The following is a 16,218-nucleotide window of genomic DNA, read 5'->3' as shown; positions in this document are numbered from 1 at the left end:
CAGGCCCCTTGGCCCCTGCCCGCCGCCCTTCCCCCTCCCTGTGACTCCTGTGCGACGATCGGCGCTGGTTTTTCACCCCCGGCCCTGCTCCGCACCACCAGGGCGCAAGAGCAGATCCCGCCCCCAAAGCCAGTCTGGTTCTTCGTGGTCCTCCCTCCTTTGAAAACATGGATGTCCCCCTGACTGGTCCTACCCGACCTCCCGCCGTGCGCCGACTTGACATCTTTACTTAATACGGGGGTGGTTGGGCACTTCTGGGCTAATCCGCATACCCCTCCCTTGTTTTCTAATTGTGTAATATTCTTAGGCTGTGTCGTGCAAAGCTGAACTTCTACCACTTACTTTGCATTTTCTCAAGGGCACTTGGTTTCCTGAAAGTAGTTTTGTTGAATCGGTGATGCTTTGGTCTGCGGACTGACACAACTTGTTAGTTTGATAATCTAATACTAAGGGGATGCTGCTCCAATCAAGCTAATCCCCTTTAAACAGTGTCTGTAGATGCTCTTCCTGTATTTTAGGTGATGTAACTTCTTAGTCATCGCCACTTGGAGGAAACTTTACAATATTGTGCCACAGAATCTGGAATCAAACAGTTGGGTTCTTTTTTTTATATATAAAATATTTAGCTGGGTGTGATGGCACATGCCTTAATGGAGGCTGAAGCAGGAGGACTGCCCTAAGTTCATTGCCAGCCTCAGCTACATAGTGAGTTCAAGGCATGACAAAATGAGACCCTGTTTCAACCCCCCCAATTTAAAATAGGCACAAAAGTAGAGAGTATTACAACCATTGTGCATATATGTGTCACTTAAATTCAGATATTGTACAGCTTTCAATACTTTTGTTTTGACCTGCCCCCTCCCCAAGTTTCTAAAGCAAACCCTAGGAATTGTCATTCTGCCACTATATACTTCTGGGATGTATTTCTAACAGTTTCTTACTCCTTTAGGTCCAATTATTTTTTCAGTGTTAGTAAAGCTACTAGTGGCTCAGCATGGGAAAAGTACTATCAAAGTGGAAGAAACATTTATCAATTCTTTATTTGCATAATACTGATCTAGGGTTTGCAACTATGTTTTTTTCCACTCCCTCCCCTTGTCTTAGCTCCCTAAGGAAAATACTAACTTTGCTTCTTTCAGTTTTGTGAAGAGTTTAAAGAAAAGTGCCCTATCTGTGTCCACTGTGGCTTGAGGCTGGCTGAGAAAACACAGATTGCCATCGTCAGACACTTTGGTCTTCAGATATTGGAACATGTTGTCAAGTAAGGAACTCTTGAATATGACCACTGCAGGCTGTGAGAACTCAAATCATTCTTACATAACTTCCACGTTCATTTTTGTCCTCATTCATGATTTTGAACCTTTGTGTGCATTCAACAAAGCTGATAGCTGCTACTCTGTTTGTCCAGTTTTTTGAGCTCCTAGTATATGCTAAGCAGGCCTCATAGGCTTTTTAGAGGAATTTGGTGTGTGGGTAAACAAATCTCTGATTAGGCACTATGACTATCTTTTTCTTTTTGAATGTGGAACTTCCCTGAATGGCGTATGGAAAGCAGGATTATGTAAGAATAACTGAGACCTCCTAACTTGAGTCTTTTAACCTCAACATGTTTCAGAAGAGTGAGATTTTAATATTTAGCTAAAGTTTTTCTAGAATTTTACTATAACTATGCACCAGCACAGGAAGAGAGTAATATCAAGATTTATATTTTCTACTGAGTGTGGAGGAACTATAGTCCCAGTTCTCTGGGAGGCTGAAGCAGGGGATTTTCAAGGTTTGTGCCTAGCCTGGGCAACTCAGTGATTTAATGAGACCTTGTGTCAAATTTATTTTGTTTTGCTTTTGTTTTGTTTTGTTTTGTTTTGTTTTTTTAGACAGGGTCTCACTATGTAGTTGAGACTGACCTGTAACTCACTATATAGCCCAGGCTGGTCTCGAACTCACAGCGATCCTCCTGCCTCCGCCTCCCGAGTGCTGGGATTACAGGCGTGCGCCACCATGCCTGGCTTGTGTCAAATTTAAAAAAGGATAAGGATAAGCTAAGTGTAAAGGCTATAGGTTCAAACCCCAGTTTCCCTTACCCTCTCACTCCATCAAAAAATTTAGATTTTCTGAAAAAGCAAGTACAGTACTGGAGTCGTCCTAGATGTACATTTACTTTTGGCCTATTAGTAAGATTTTGAGAGAAAAGCTGATTTGTGGCCTAAACCTTTTATGGATTCTAATTAGTAGGTCACAGCACATGTAAAACATTTCCCAAGCATTTTTCTATCCATTCTCCAAAGGGTACAAAATAAAAAATAGAATTTCATAATGAAATCACCAGTATAATCAAATGCAAGTATCAAAGCTATTCTGTTGTGAAGAAAAGGCATCTGACATGGTTCTGTTGCTTTTTGCATTTGGGTGGCAGGTTCCGGTGGAATAGCATGTCTCGCCTGGAGAAGGTCTTCCTGAAGAACAATGTCATGGAGCTGATTGCAAATGTAAGGACAGGGTGGTTGGGGACTTAGGTTTCCTTGTGCTCTTGGTGTAAAGGTTCACTAGGAGTGATAGGCCAGGCAGCATAATGATTGCTGTTGCCTTCAAGGAAAAAAAGAACTATTTCAAGAAATTGTAATTCATTGTATTCCTCTGGCTAGATTTAAACAGGTACCCTTGTGGTTTGGCTTCTGTTTTTAAAGTTATACAGGGCAGAGGAGATTAAACATTTTCAGTAAGTGAATGAAGACGATTCTTAGGTCTGAATTAGATTGAAACACTGCCCACATTGTTACCTACTCTCCAGACTGTGACACTAGTAATAAAAAACCATGCAGAATGAATTTGTTTTTTAAAGTGTTTTAATGTGACATTAAGCATGTTTTAAATTGTCTTTTTCTTTCTTTTTTTAACAAAGGGCACAAAACTTGGAATTCCTACCCCTTTTGTGCCATTCGTAGGAAAAATTGTTCCCTTAAAAATTATAAATTAATTTAACCAACTAGGACTTTTATTTTGCTAGTTCTTTTTTTTTTTTCCTTAGTACCAGGGATTGAACTCAGGACCTCGCACTTGTCAGGCAAGCACAGCACCATTGAGCTACATCCCCAGCCTTATTTTGTTAGTTCTGAGGAGACTGTGATTCATTAGTCTTGATGTTGCAATTCATAAGAGACACTTTTTTTTTTTTTTTTTGAGATAGGGTCTCACATGTAGTTGAGACTGACCTGGAACTCACTATGTAGCCCAGGCTGGTCTTGAACTCACAGCAGTCCTGCCTCAGCCTCCCAAGTGCTGGGATTACAAGAGACACTTTTTTTTTTAATGTTCTGTCATACTAGAATTATTAATAAAACAGTTTTCTCCCATACTCTTCCATTTTGTCAGCCTCTCGTTGTATAGTTAATTGTTTCTATAGTCTTCCACCTTGGCCCTCTTTAAAAAAATAAAGCAAACTGATCATGGTGCCGCAAGCCTGTAATCCCAGCTCTCTGGGAAGCTGAGGCAGGAGGATCCCAAGTTTTAGCACAACCTGGGCAATTTAGCTAGACTCTGTCTAAATAAAGAGCTGGGAGGACTGGGGATTTAGCTCAGTGGCACCACACCTGCATTGCAAGTGCAAGCCCTGAGTTCGCTCCCCAGTACCAAAAAAATAAAATAAAATGTAGTTCAGTGTGAAAGCCCTTAAATTTCCAGTACTACAAGAAACAAAATATAAAAACATGAAGCAATATGAGAGTGTCACTGGTCTGTAAAGAGCAGTGATGTTTTCCTAGCTCTGTGTGAGCTGTTTCATTAGCTGATGCAATCCTCATTTAAGCTTAAGTGCGAAGAATGATTGGTCTGTGGGCAGGACAGGTAACTCAGACAGGGAGAACAAGTTTGCTGCTTTTAGTTGTTGTTTTGGTAACAGGGATTGAACTTGGGACCTTGCGCTTGTGAGGCAGGCGGTGGCACCACTGAGCTAAATCCCTGACTGCTGCTTTTAGTTTTAAACAGGCTTGCCAGTGAGTTTTGTACACTATAACCCAGAATTTATGCTTGGAATTCAGTCCTGCAGACACCTTCACATCCCTGTTCTTTTTCAGGGAACAATGAACATTTTGGAAGAGGAGAACCACATTAAAGATGGCCTGTCACGAATCGTGGTAGAGATGATCAAACGAGAGTGGCCGCAGCATTGGCGCGACATGCTGGCAGAGCTGGACACACTGTCCAGGCAAGGGGTACGGAGGGCTTGTTCTTGGGCAGACCCCAGGTTTACTGCCTGGTGGTGTTGGCTGCTGCTCTGTCAGCAGAACATGGCTTTGGATGTTCCTGTGATAAACAAAGTGTTCTGTTGTACAGGAAACACAGACAGAACTGGTGATGTTCATCCTTTTGCGCCTGGCGGAAGATGTAGTGACCTTTCAGACTCTTCCCCCTCAAAGAAGAAGGGATATTCAGCAAACCTTAACCCAGAACATGGAGAGTATCTTCAGTTTCCTACTCAACACACTGCAGGAAAATGTGAACAAATACCAACAGATGGTAAGGGATTTCCCCACCCGACAAGAGTCCTGTTTTCTACTATACATGTGTGGTTTTTAGTTAAAATGCTCTTTCAGCAAGTGAGTAAGGTATCTAGTTCGGGAAAAAGTCATTCTATTTACTTTATTTTGTTGTATTTTAGCAATACTGGGGATTGAGCCTAGAGAACTCTGAGCTTTATCCCCAGCCCTTATTTTGAGGTAGGAACTTGCTAAGTTATCCAGACTGGCGTCAAACTTGATATTCTCCTGCTGTAGCCTCCCAAGTAACTAGGATTACAGGTGTACACTATGTTGTCCAGCTAGGAAGAGCCATTTTATAAGCAAAAAACTGGGAAATGACTAGAAAAAGTAGAACAGATATTTTTTCTCAGGAATTCAATTCAGTGATTTTCCTTGTCTATTAAAAAAATTCTTAAAATAGCATAAAAGTGAAGGTGAGTACTTCATATTTGAAAACCTAGATTTTTCCTAGTTCAGGATATGGGGTCCTGTTTGGTCCTGCTCCCTTCTGCAGTAGATGGCTGCCATGTTTGTCTTTATTGCATGATCCCTAGTATTTTATTTTTCTTGAGTACATATGCCTTCTTCAAGTCAAGTTAGCGGGACATTATCTTTCTGACCATTATCATTTTTAGGAGATAACCTTTCAAAAGAGGTAGTTTTCTTTTTCTTTTTCTTTTTCTTTTATTTATTTATTTTTTTTTTGAGACAGAGTCTCACTATGTAGTTGAGACTGACCTGGAACTCACTATGTAGCCCATGCTGGTTTTGAACTCACAGTGATCCTCCTGCCTCAGCCTCCTGAGTGCTGGGATTACAGGCATGCGCCACCATGCCCAGCCCAAAAGAGATAGTTTAAAGTTAATCTAATACAGTGTTCTCAGTGGGGGTGATTTGGCCACCCTAAGGAGTCAGATTTTGCTTATTACAACTGAGGGGATTGCTGCTGGCATCCAGCAGAGAGGACAGGTATGCTGCTAAATACCCAACAGTCAGGTAGTCCAGCAGTTCAGGGCCATCTAACTGGAAATGTCAACAATGCTGAAGCTAAAATCTCTTATCTAGAACTCTTGTAGGCACTTATTTCACAAAGTAAAAAGAACTATAGTTGCCCCTGGCAACTTTATTGGGTTTGGTTTTAGAGAAATTTTAGGCACATTAATGCAAATGATGAGGTGGGGAGGAACTCAAAGTGAATATCTAATATGTGCTGTAAATTTGCTTGTACTTTCTATATGTTATCTAATCCTCAAAACCATCCTAAATTTGGAAGATACTGTCTCTAAAGGTTCAGAGTGTATTGATGCTGAAAATAAATTAGTGAAAAATCCTCTCTAATAATAGTTGCAGTGGAATTCACACCCATTCTTTTTACTAAAATGAATTCTTTTTTTGTTTAGTTTTGTTTTTTGAGACAGGGTCTCACTGTGTAGTTGAGATTGACCTGGAACTCACTATGTAGCCCAGGCTGGTCTCAAACTCACAGTGATCCTCCTGCCTCAGCCTCCCAAGTGCTGGGATTACAGGCGTGTACCACCACGCCCGGTTTGAAATGAATTCTTTTCCTAAGTACCTTTCCAAGATTCCTTGAAGAGAAATATAGAGAAAATATTTGCAAATATTTCATAAAATTGATGTGTATTTATAGTCAAAGAGATAGCAGTAGGAACTCAGCATAGCAATGCATACCTGTAATCTCAGCTAGTCAAGAGGCTGAGGCAGGATAATTGCAAATTGAAGGCCAGCTAGAACAACCTAACAAGATCATATCCCAAAAAGGGATGTAGTTCATTGCTATTGTCCTTGCCTAGACTGTTCCAGGAAGGTGCTGAGTTCAACTCTGCAAGACCAAAAAAAAAAAGAAAAGAAAAAAGAAAAAGAGCAAAAGGAAGTAACAATAGGTTAGTGTTGGTGGCTTTCAGTAGATATTTTATTAGAGAAGAATTCTTTTGATTGAAAAGGATAGCATCCCACAGGAAAGAAGGCATTTCCTCTCTGCAGGACAGCAACATTTGTGTGAGATAAGCTAAGAAATCTCCCAAGCTATAAACCTGATATATTTGTAGAATACTGAAGGAACTTTCTTGGGAAAGTTAGGACATAATACAGTTTCACTCGAGAGCCATGAATTTATTTTCATTTAGGGAAGAAAAGCATTACGACAGTGTAGTGTTTAAAAAAAAAATCTTCTCTTCACAGCTACAGTAGTTAGTGAAGTGCATTGGTTCTCCAGTACTTTCCAGTTATGAATAGTTGGACATTGATGGAGCAGAGCAGGGCTGCTGGCCAGGGTTCTGGCAGGAGTTGGGAATCTATCCTTTCTCACCTTCCCATGCCTTGGATTTGGTCTTTGCCATCTCCTAAGTCAGTGCACACAGGGGCCAGCTTTTGTGCCTTGAACTTGCCTGCTCATTCCTACACCTTCTCTCCCTCCACCTTTTTCCTTCCCACTTGAGGAGTGGACTGAACAGGAAACAAAAGGGTAAAAAGGCTGTCTCCCCTGTCCTGTCACTCGCCCCAAGGATTGTGGATGGTGTGTTGGAGTGGAGGGTAAAGTCTAGGCTTGGGCACTGTGGTGTGAATCTTTTATAATCCCAATGGTGGTAACTGTGAGGTACTTCAGAAGTTGTTATTCCTGCATGTGTCACTTGTCCTTAATCATCATAAGGAGTTACTAATTCTATTTTTAGTAGTTCCTTAGGAAATACTAATTTTGTATGCTTATGAATTATAATCACATTTTTATATTTGAAATATAAGGATAAAAATCAACTCTTCGTATATATGTGTCCTGAACAGCCATGATTTTGATTGATATATTAGCATCTAGTATTTTGTGTACTTGACTTTCCTGTAGACATACACACATGGACATAAATTGAATTCATTTATTTCTGTTTCTTGTTTTAACCTGTTGTTAGGGGAATATCAGTTAATAACAGTTAGTAAAGACATTCTTTTCCAAGGTTAAAAGTTGGACCTGTATCTAACAATCATTACTTAAGGGCATTAAAAGTTGCTATGTGGCGGGGGGGTTGCTGTGTAGCCTTTTGCTTATCAAAAGCATCTGATTCTTACACTGTTCTTTCAGAAAACAGATACTTCTCAGGAGTCAAAGGTAAGAGCGCACCTCTTCATGGTGTTGGAGACTTCTTTAGGGTGTCTAGGCATGGGGATACATACGCTTACTAACCTCAGATTTGGACTTTTTTGATCATTGATCATTGAGGAGGGTAAATTTTTAATATTTGGGATTTCTTGAGAAAAGTTAGAATGGCCACCACATATGTCACCATAGTTTTATTGATGAATTCTGAAGAATGCCATTAGTTATGTATCAAAAGAAAACTTGAATCTCCTACCAGTAAACATTACGTGAATACCTACCTTAACAACTTGCTTTCTTTTAGAATTAGAAAATATAAACGCAGGTATACCCACAGTATTCTTAGACAGGTGTTAGGACTTCATGGTTGTGGGTGATTTCGCACAGGCTCAGGCCAGCTGTCGGGTTGGAGTTGCAGCATTGAACACACTTGCTGGCTACATTGACTGGGTGTCCATGAGTCACATCACGGCTGAGAACTGCAAGCTGCTGGAGATGCTGTGCCTGCTTCTGAACGAGCAGGAGCTGCAGTTGGGAGCAGCCGAGTGTCTTCTCATTGCTGTCAGTAGAAAAGTAAGTTGCACTTAAACTGACTTCTACTCTTAAGTGTCTGATAGGGAACATGTGTTCAGTCACCTGTTGTGGCAGAAAGAAATTTAGAGATTTGGCGTTTTATTCCTTGCAGCTGGCTTCCTGGCTCTCCTTGTCCCTTAGGACAAGTTTCAGTATTCCAGGGACCTATTGCCAGAACATACATGTATTTGTCAGGCCACTTGGTAGTTGAAACAACCATGATTCTTTTGATTTTTCACTTAAATAAGAATAATTTTAACGTTTCTAGTTCACTTACAGTTATATCAGAGAATCACATATGGTGGTTGCACTGGCTTTGTGTTTGTCTTGAGTAACAGGACTCTTGACTCTTCTCCATAGAAGTATAATCTACAGGATGTCTCTTACTTTGCTTTTGTGTCGGCGTTCTTTCACAGCACATTTTAAAAAAACAAGTCTTGTGCCAAGGAAATAGCTCAGTGGTTCGACTGCCTCGCAAGTGCAAAATATGTATCTTACCCAGATTTGGCTTAAAGAGTTGTCATTTTTCTAGTGTTGTCTAAGTTCTTGGGAAGGTATATGAAAAGCCAGTACATTTGAGTATATCAGTATAGAAGACACCAGTAACTCAAGGTTTTTAGTAATGTAGTATGTGTGACTGTTTTTCTATAATTGGGTTTAGGGCAAGTTGGAAGACCGGAAGCCCTTGATGGTTTTATTTGGAGATGTTGCCATGCATTATATACTCTCTGCTGCCCAGTGAGTATCTTTACCTTTCAGTATGTTGTGGGTTATCCCAAAAAATGTAATTTTCAGTGTGTGTGTGAACATACCTGTGCATGCATGCAGGGGATTAAATCCAGAGCCTTGTGCATGCTAAACGCACTGTCAACATCCCAGCCCTACAATGTTTTCTAACCTCGTCTTTTTGATATTTCATTTGGATATGTCTTAAGTTTCCGCAGCCTAGCACTGTTTTGATAATCTTATTCTTGGTCCTAGAGACACGTGAAAAGCTGTGAAACACATGAAGTACTTAAAAATCTCTTACTGTTTGCTCTAATGTGGCATTTCTTTAAAATAGTTTTCTTGGGGCTGGGGATTTAGCTCAGTGGTTCCGGAGCCTGACTTGAAAGCACAAGGACCTGAGTTCGATCCCCAGTACCAAAAATTAATTAATTAATTAATTAATTTTTAAAAATAGCTTTCTTTCCTGAAGAGACAGCCCTTCTGTGTGGAAGGGATCGTGTTGATTCAATGAATAGATCATCCTTGCAGTAGTTATTGTAGTTACTGCCTCTAGGATCCATTTCTTATTTGTGCAAAGACACATGAACACACAGGTGTTGCATCGCCGTTTCTGCAGTGGGTATGCGTCCAGCACCCATGGATACATAGCAACGCCCTGCCTTTCAGCTTCCCCAGGGCCTGGGGAAGTTACTCTGAGGCCCTCCTTTCTCCATTCCCTATGCTGGCTACAGGGTCAGTGGTGTAGCTGCTGTTTGTACAAGTTGCTGTGTATTGTGGTTAGTGTGATGAGTCCTGTATCATTTCAGGCCAGGTATTCCCATCAAATCAGTTCATTTCTTGTTTTGTTTTAACAGGTTTTTGGATTCTCTACTGATTAATAGATCCAAACTAAATGATTTGGACAAGTGAGACACAAAGTTAGGTCGTTACCTTGGTCCTCTTCGTTTTACCAGTGGTGTAAGGAATTGATGCCTGCTCTCCAGGGCTCTGTTCCTATCCTCTGTGGGCATCAACCCTTGCTTTTTTGTGTAGCTGCTGTGTTGTTTTATGCAATCCTCAGAGCTACGTCACCATCCCAGAATACTGAGCACTATCAAGTTGTTAGCAAAGGAAGAGATCACCCTGAACCATATTTTGCATCAATCTTGTGGTGTTAGGGTTTTTGTTATTAGTTTTTAGCTTTGCTAGTCACTGAGGTGTGACTGGTGAGGCGCGGACCACTGGCCCTCAGTGTGCGGCCTGTCACCCTATTCTCTCACAGGACAGCTGACGGAGGCGGCTTGGTGGAGAAGCACTACGTCTTCCTCAAGAGACTCTGCCAGGTGCTCTGTGCACTGGGCAGCCAGCTGTGTGCGCTGCTGGTGAGCAAGGGCCATGTGAGGGGAACATTCAGAATGCTGGTTACCCAGGACACCAGTTTCATGGAAGACCAAGACCTGGGGTGGGGGTGGGGGTAGCTTTTAAATGTTTTTTTTGTTTGTTTGTTTTACTTCTTGTTTATTTTGTTGTACTAGGGATCAACCTCCATACCTACATTCCCAGCCCTTTTTACTTTTTCTATTTTGAGATAAGATCTCCTTAAGTTGCCTAGGCTGGAGTCAAATTAAGTGATCCAGTTAGCGACCCCTTGCTGGTTGGAGTCCCTGCCTCCGAGAACCCCTTTAAGGACAAGAAGCCGTGCATTATTCTATAGCTCTTCTCTCTCCCTCTCCCTCCCTCCCTGTCTGTCTGTCTGTCTGTCTCTCTCTCTCTCTCTCTCTTTCTCTCTCTCTCTCTCTTTTGAGACAGTGTCTTGCTGTGTAGTTTAGGCTGGCCCTGAACTCAATATGGAGTCCAGGTAGTCCTCTTGCCTCAGCCTCCCAAGTGCTGAAATTACAGGCACATGCTACCACGCTTGGCTGGCTTTCTTAATTTTTGACCCTTGAAATAGAGTCTTTCTGTAGCCAAAAGGAAATATGAAATCCTTTCAAAACAAACCTTTTTTATGGTACCAAGGTTCAAGCCTAGGACCTCACTGCATGCTCACAAGTGCTCTCACATTGAACCACACCCCTAGCCTGTGACTTTTATGAGGGTTTAAATTCTCTGTATTTATTGCTCTTCTGCTGCTCCCCTCCCCCACACCCCTCCTAGTTCTCATGATTAACCTGGGGTCTTTTTTCTCCTGTAGGGCGGAGACTCTGATGTAGAAACACCAGTGAATTTTGGGAAATACCTGGAATCTTTTCTTGCTTTCACAACCCACCCAAGTCAGGTAAAAGCTTATGCAGTCAACACCTCAATTTTTAGTTAGGTAAACCATGATCCAGGGCTATGCCATGAAATATTAACGGTTCCTGTATACCGTGTGACCCTTCAGAACCAGCGCATGGCTGTAGGAGACATTCTTTGTGTGTGTGTGTGTGTGTGTGTGTGTGTGTGTGTGTGTGTGGTACTGGGGATCGAACTCAGGTCCTTGCGCTTGCAAGGCAGGCCACTGAACCGCTGAGCTAAATCCCCGGCCCTAGGAGACATTTCTTTAAGAGGAGTATTGGGTCCTCTCCTGGAGCTAGGGCACTGCTCTGTCAGCTCAGCGGCCTACCCACCCTCACCCTCCTTGAGACCCATGTAATGTTCCAGAGATGTTGGAGCATCACGGGATTGGTACTAAAGAGATGTTAAATGCAAAAGTTTGATGGTTTTTATAAAATTAGTTTCATCCAACTCAAAATTTATATTTTATCACCCTGAGATTCCAATACCGTCTATGACAAAGAGAAGAAAGTGGTAGAGTTCAGGCCACATGCTCTGGCAACCACATCCAACCCTCAGCCTGTCCTGGACACACACTCCTGTAACATGTGCAGTTGTTACTGGGTACTTGCTAGGGAGGTAATTTCCAAGTATCGTCATATCTAAGACGATATAGTTAATAGGCTGAGTGAAGACCTAGCTAAGTATAATTCAAATTAAATGGAGATTTTTATATATTCCTTGTTTAGTTTCTGCGTTCTTCAACTCAGATGACTTGGGGAGCCCTCTTCAGGCATGAAGTCCTATCTCGGGATCCTGTGCTATTAGCAATCTTACCGAAATATCTTCGTGCTTCTATGACCAACTTGGTCAAGGTATAAGAGAGCCTCAACATGTGGAGTGGGGGTGAATGGACATAAGAGGGCTTTGAATGGCATCACTGACAGTCACTAAGACCCCTATTTTGGGCATATTCCCTTATTCTTCAGGAAAAAGGTGATCCATACTGGTTGTTATAACTGCTTTTCCATACTGCAGAGCCCTTGAGCGTTGAATATCGGGCTGGGAGCTAGGACAAGAGCATTGGCATACAGGTTGATGTAAATGCTGTTCAAGAGTTAAAAGCACTGTGCTTTGCAGGCACAGAGGAGTGCAGAGTCAGGAAGTGCCTAGGACAAGGGTGGCAAACGTAGGATACTTGTGCCACAACCAGCTGTTTGCATAATTGAAAGCTCTAAAAGATTTGCCATCACTGGCCTTGGAGGAGGATGTCTGACATCTAAGGGTTGTTTCTGAAGGTCAAGTCTGACTCGGCCAGACATATGAGCAGGGACTGAGAGTGAAGGCAAAGATTGCTTACTGCCTTGGTAGAGCTGCTCTTGAATTCTCTGTGATCTGCTAAGAGCTCTTGCAGTTGACAGGTTTCTTTACCTTTGTAAATCATGAGATTGAGACCCACTCATGTGTTCCTTTGGTGCTCAGGAAATTCACCTGGCACATGCACATACTATGTTCTAATTCTCTGTCATAACTGGAATGGTGGCACACACCTGCAATCCCAGGAGTTGGGAGGCTGAAGCGGAGGATCTCCTTGCATTCAAGGCCAGACTGAGATGCATCATGAGACCTGTCTCAAAAGAAAACAAAAAATAAAAATAAGTAATTCTCTGGCATGGCCTTCAATACTTTTTGAACGAAGCATACATAGTTCTACATATTCCAAGTATTTAGCATTTAACAAGGCAAGTAGTTCTCAACTCTTTCTTCTTTATTGCATGCCATACTCGTAGATCCCAATGAATTCCAGAATTTAATTCTCTCTGAGTAAACTAGAAACTAGAAAAGGTGTCAACTTTTCTGCCACTCTCAGAAATATTGGAACCAGGAGCAAACTGGATCTGGGGTAGAACAGAAATACTGTACTTACTGTAACATGTCAACATGTCTCACCCTTGGTTCTGAAATAAAGTGCTTGATCCCCCAAAGCTTAAGCACTTGCTTTATTTCTACCCTAACTGCTTTTCTCTTTCTAGATGGGTTTTCCTTCTAAGACAGACAGTCCGAGCTGTGAATATTCCCGATATGATTTTGATAGTGATGAGGACTTCAACGCTTTCTTCAACTGTAAGTGACACTGGCCTGGGCTTCCTCCAGCACTCAGAGTGGCATTTGGTGTTTATGAATTCTGGTTGGTGACATTTGGGTCCCTATTAAGGAGCCCCAAGTCTGGACAGCAGCCACTCAAGCTGTTGTGTCTGTTCAAGCTCTGCAGAAAGGCACTAGGACTGCATCACCCAACACTAAATTCCCATTCCCACCCCACAGACAGGCCTTGCACATCGATGTTTGGGCAGAGTGTTCATATTTAAGACACTTAGGATTGAATACCGTATTACTTAGTGGTTCTTTCTTCCCAGAAAGAGTGAGAAAGCCTATTGTAGCCTAGTACCTAACTGTTCTAGGTTTCCTATAGCCTGCTTTTCTTTGCTTTTTAAGATTCCTTTATTGGGGTAAGATTCATTTGCCATATATAATTCCTCCAGGTATAGTATACAGTCCAGTGGCTTTTAGATTTTCAGAGTCGTGTGACCATCTTGACTAACTGGAGAACATTTTCATTACCCTCTAAAATGTATCCACTAGGAATCACACCCCAGTCTCTTCATTTCTCCCAGCCCTGGGCAACCAGGGATTTTATTATCTGCCTTTATGTTTTCCTATTCTGAATATGTCATGTAAATTGGAATCATAAAATATATGGCCTTTCATGGTTACCTTTCATTTAGCATTATGTTTTTAAAATTCATCCATGTTGTAGCGTGGATTGGTATTTCATTTCTTTTTAACCCTAATACTTTATTGTGTAACGATACCCCATTTTATTCAGCCCTTTGTTAGTTGATGGAGGGCCAGGGATTTAGCTCAGTGGTTCCACCACCTGCTTCACAAGCGCAAGGTACCAGGTTCAATCCCTGGTACCAAAAACAAAACAAGTAGTCGATGGATATTCAAACTCTTTTCTACCCTTTAGCTCTAACAGATAATGTTCCTGTGACCATTTGTGCACATATTTTTGTGTTTCTGACAGGTATATAACTATGGGTTAAACTGCTAGATAATATGACAGTTCCATGTTTAATATTTTGAGGGACTACCAGACTCTTTTTCCTGGCAGCTGTACCATTCTACATTCTTTCCAACCTGATCCATCCTGATTTCTCTTGAATTCCAACAGAGGTGCAAGGCCAGTTTCATTTGCTACTTACAGAATCTGGCTGGTTGCCAGAAATTTGGCTCGGTGGTTTCACTGTCTGCCTCTCAAGTGCAAGGGCCTGAGTTTGATCCCTGGTACCAAACAAACAAACAGAATCTGCCTGGTAAAACACATTCTGGAAATAGATTATTTTGAACATTTTCTGGATTCTTTAACTCAGTAAAACACTACGGAACAACCGTTAGATTCAGAACAGGAGTCTGCAGAACAGGTTGACGGATCACTTCCCTTGGAGTGCGTAAATGACCAGGCATCCACTCGGCACCACCGTACACATTGTGTCGTGTCCTTCCTGTGCAGCCTCCCGAGCCCAGCAAGGAGAAGTGATGAGGATGGCGTGTCGTTTGGATACCAAGACCAGCTTCCAGATGGCCGGCGAATGGCTGAAGTATCAGCTGTCAAGCCCTGTGGATGCTGGAGCTGTGAATTGTAAGTTTTCATTGCTGTACATTAGTGCAATAGTGTACCAAACCTGTACATAGGCAACATGGAGATGGAGAAACATCTTAATAGCTTTTCTTACTGCCTAATTCCATCCTAGAGAGTGAGTGTTTAAATTTGCTCACACAGAGGAAACAGAGAACACTACATTTTAAATATGTTTAAATCAGGGTAAAACCTATCAGCTTTGCTTTCATTTTTCTTTCCTAACAGAATCAACCAGTTGTTTGTTGTTAATTTTATTGCTTCACTTCAGGGGCCCTATCTCAATAAGTTGTATGTCTAGACTTGGGTTTTGGAAACTTTTCAGCCGAGTGCATGCATAACATTGTTAGTAAATTCACACACAGTTTCCCATTAGGAACAGCACAGGGCTTTCCCATGTCATTCAGTCCCCCATTCTACATAAAATTAAAGACCCTTTGGAAAGCTCCATTCTATATAAAATTAAAATAATCTCCCTCTACCCAAATGCATTAGCCTGTTAACGTATCTATATTCCATATCGTCTGCCTCCTGTCTCACTAATGCGTGTTGCACATGGCAGGATTAGGAAAGCGGAAAAGGATGAATTAAGTCATGCGAGTCACTGTTTAGAAAAGCTCTGTAGCAGCTGCAGTCATTTCCAAGTACACTGATTACTTGACCTTTATGAAATTTAGCTGTTGGGTTTATAATCAGCGCTGATGTTGATAGACCTAGTTATGTTGCATCACGATGCAGCTAACAAATGGCGTACTACATGGGAGCAAGAAGGTAGTGGATAAATATGTCTGTCTGGCTGTTTGAGCAAGGTGCTTTGGTGTTTGTGAATTTGGAAGAGGACATAGCCTTTATAGTCGTTATGAAGCTATTGGATGTGAAGCTGCATTTCATAGCATATATCTTTTCCTTTGTGGGACAATTTTTTTTTTTTTTTTTTGGTACCAGGGAGCGAACTTGGGTCCTTGCACTTGCAAGGCAGGTGCCAGAACCACTGAGCTAAATCCATAGCCCCTGTGGGACAATTCTTCATGGGCTCAAATAGTTTAATTATTTAGATTCTCATGGACAGCTTGTAAAGTGGGGGAAAAGTTAATATCAAGTACCTCTAGTTGACCAGACACTATTTTTGATGCTTACACATATATCCCCAACAGACAAGGCTCCCGAAGTGAATTCAGACAGCTCTTCTTTAGGAGATGGAAATAGGGCAGGAACCATTCTCTGCCTTCAGACATGTCATACTTAGACTAGTAGATAAATGCAAGCCAATCCATCTAAGGCTTGTTTTGTTTATGGTATTGGGGATTGAACCCAAGGCCTGTATCTCTAGCCTTTCTTTCTTTTTTTTCTTTTTTTTTTTTTTT

The 16,218-nt window shown here is 41.6% G+C and overlaps 1 protein-coding gene across 1 annotated transcript in view; it reads left to right on the top strand.

The window, feature by feature from the left end:
• Xpo5 (exportin 5) overlaps positions 1 to 16,218 on the top strand; it is a 36,076-nt gene that overhangs the window by 289 nt on the left and 19,569 nt on the right. The window contains exons 2-13 of the mRNA XM_010617693.1: positions 1,140 to 1,261; positions 2,414 to 2,486; positions 4,071 to 4,208; positions 4,330 to 4,512; positions 7,606 to 7,632; positions 8,008 to 8,193; positions 8,855 to 8,931; positions 10,184 to 10,283; positions 11,093 to 11,176; positions 11,904 to 12,029; positions 13,188 to 13,278; positions 14,729 to 14,857. Of these exons, the coding sequence (XP_010615995.1) occupies positions 1,140 to 1,261; positions 2,414 to 2,486; positions 4,071 to 4,208; positions 4,330 to 4,512; positions 7,606 to 7,632; positions 8,008 to 8,193; positions 8,855 to 8,931; positions 10,184 to 10,283; positions 11,093 to 11,176; positions 11,904 to 12,029; positions 13,188 to 13,278; positions 14,729 to 14,857 (1,336 nt within the window). The remainder of the gene's footprint in view (positions 1 to 1,139; positions 1,262 to 2,413; positions 2,487 to 4,070; positions 4,209 to 4,329; positions 4,513 to 7,605; positions 7,633 to 8,007; positions 8,194 to 8,854; positions 8,932 to 10,183; positions 10,284 to 11,092; positions 11,177 to 11,903; positions 12,030 to 13,187; positions 13,279 to 14,728; positions 14,858 to 16,218) is intronic.

This window comes from Fukomys damarensis, unplaced genomic scaffold (assembly GCF_012274545.1).
Source record: "Fukomys damarensis isolate Sample0158 unplaced genomic scaffold, DMR_v1.0_HiC HiC_scaffold_20, whole genome shotgun sequence".
Classification (NCBI taxonomy): Eukaryota; Metazoa; Chordata; class Mammalia; order Rodentia; family Bathyergidae; genus Fukomys; species Fukomys damarensis.
The sequence above is the reverse complement of the archived record's forward strand: the minus strand, read 5'-3'. Positions and strand labels throughout refer to the sequence as shown.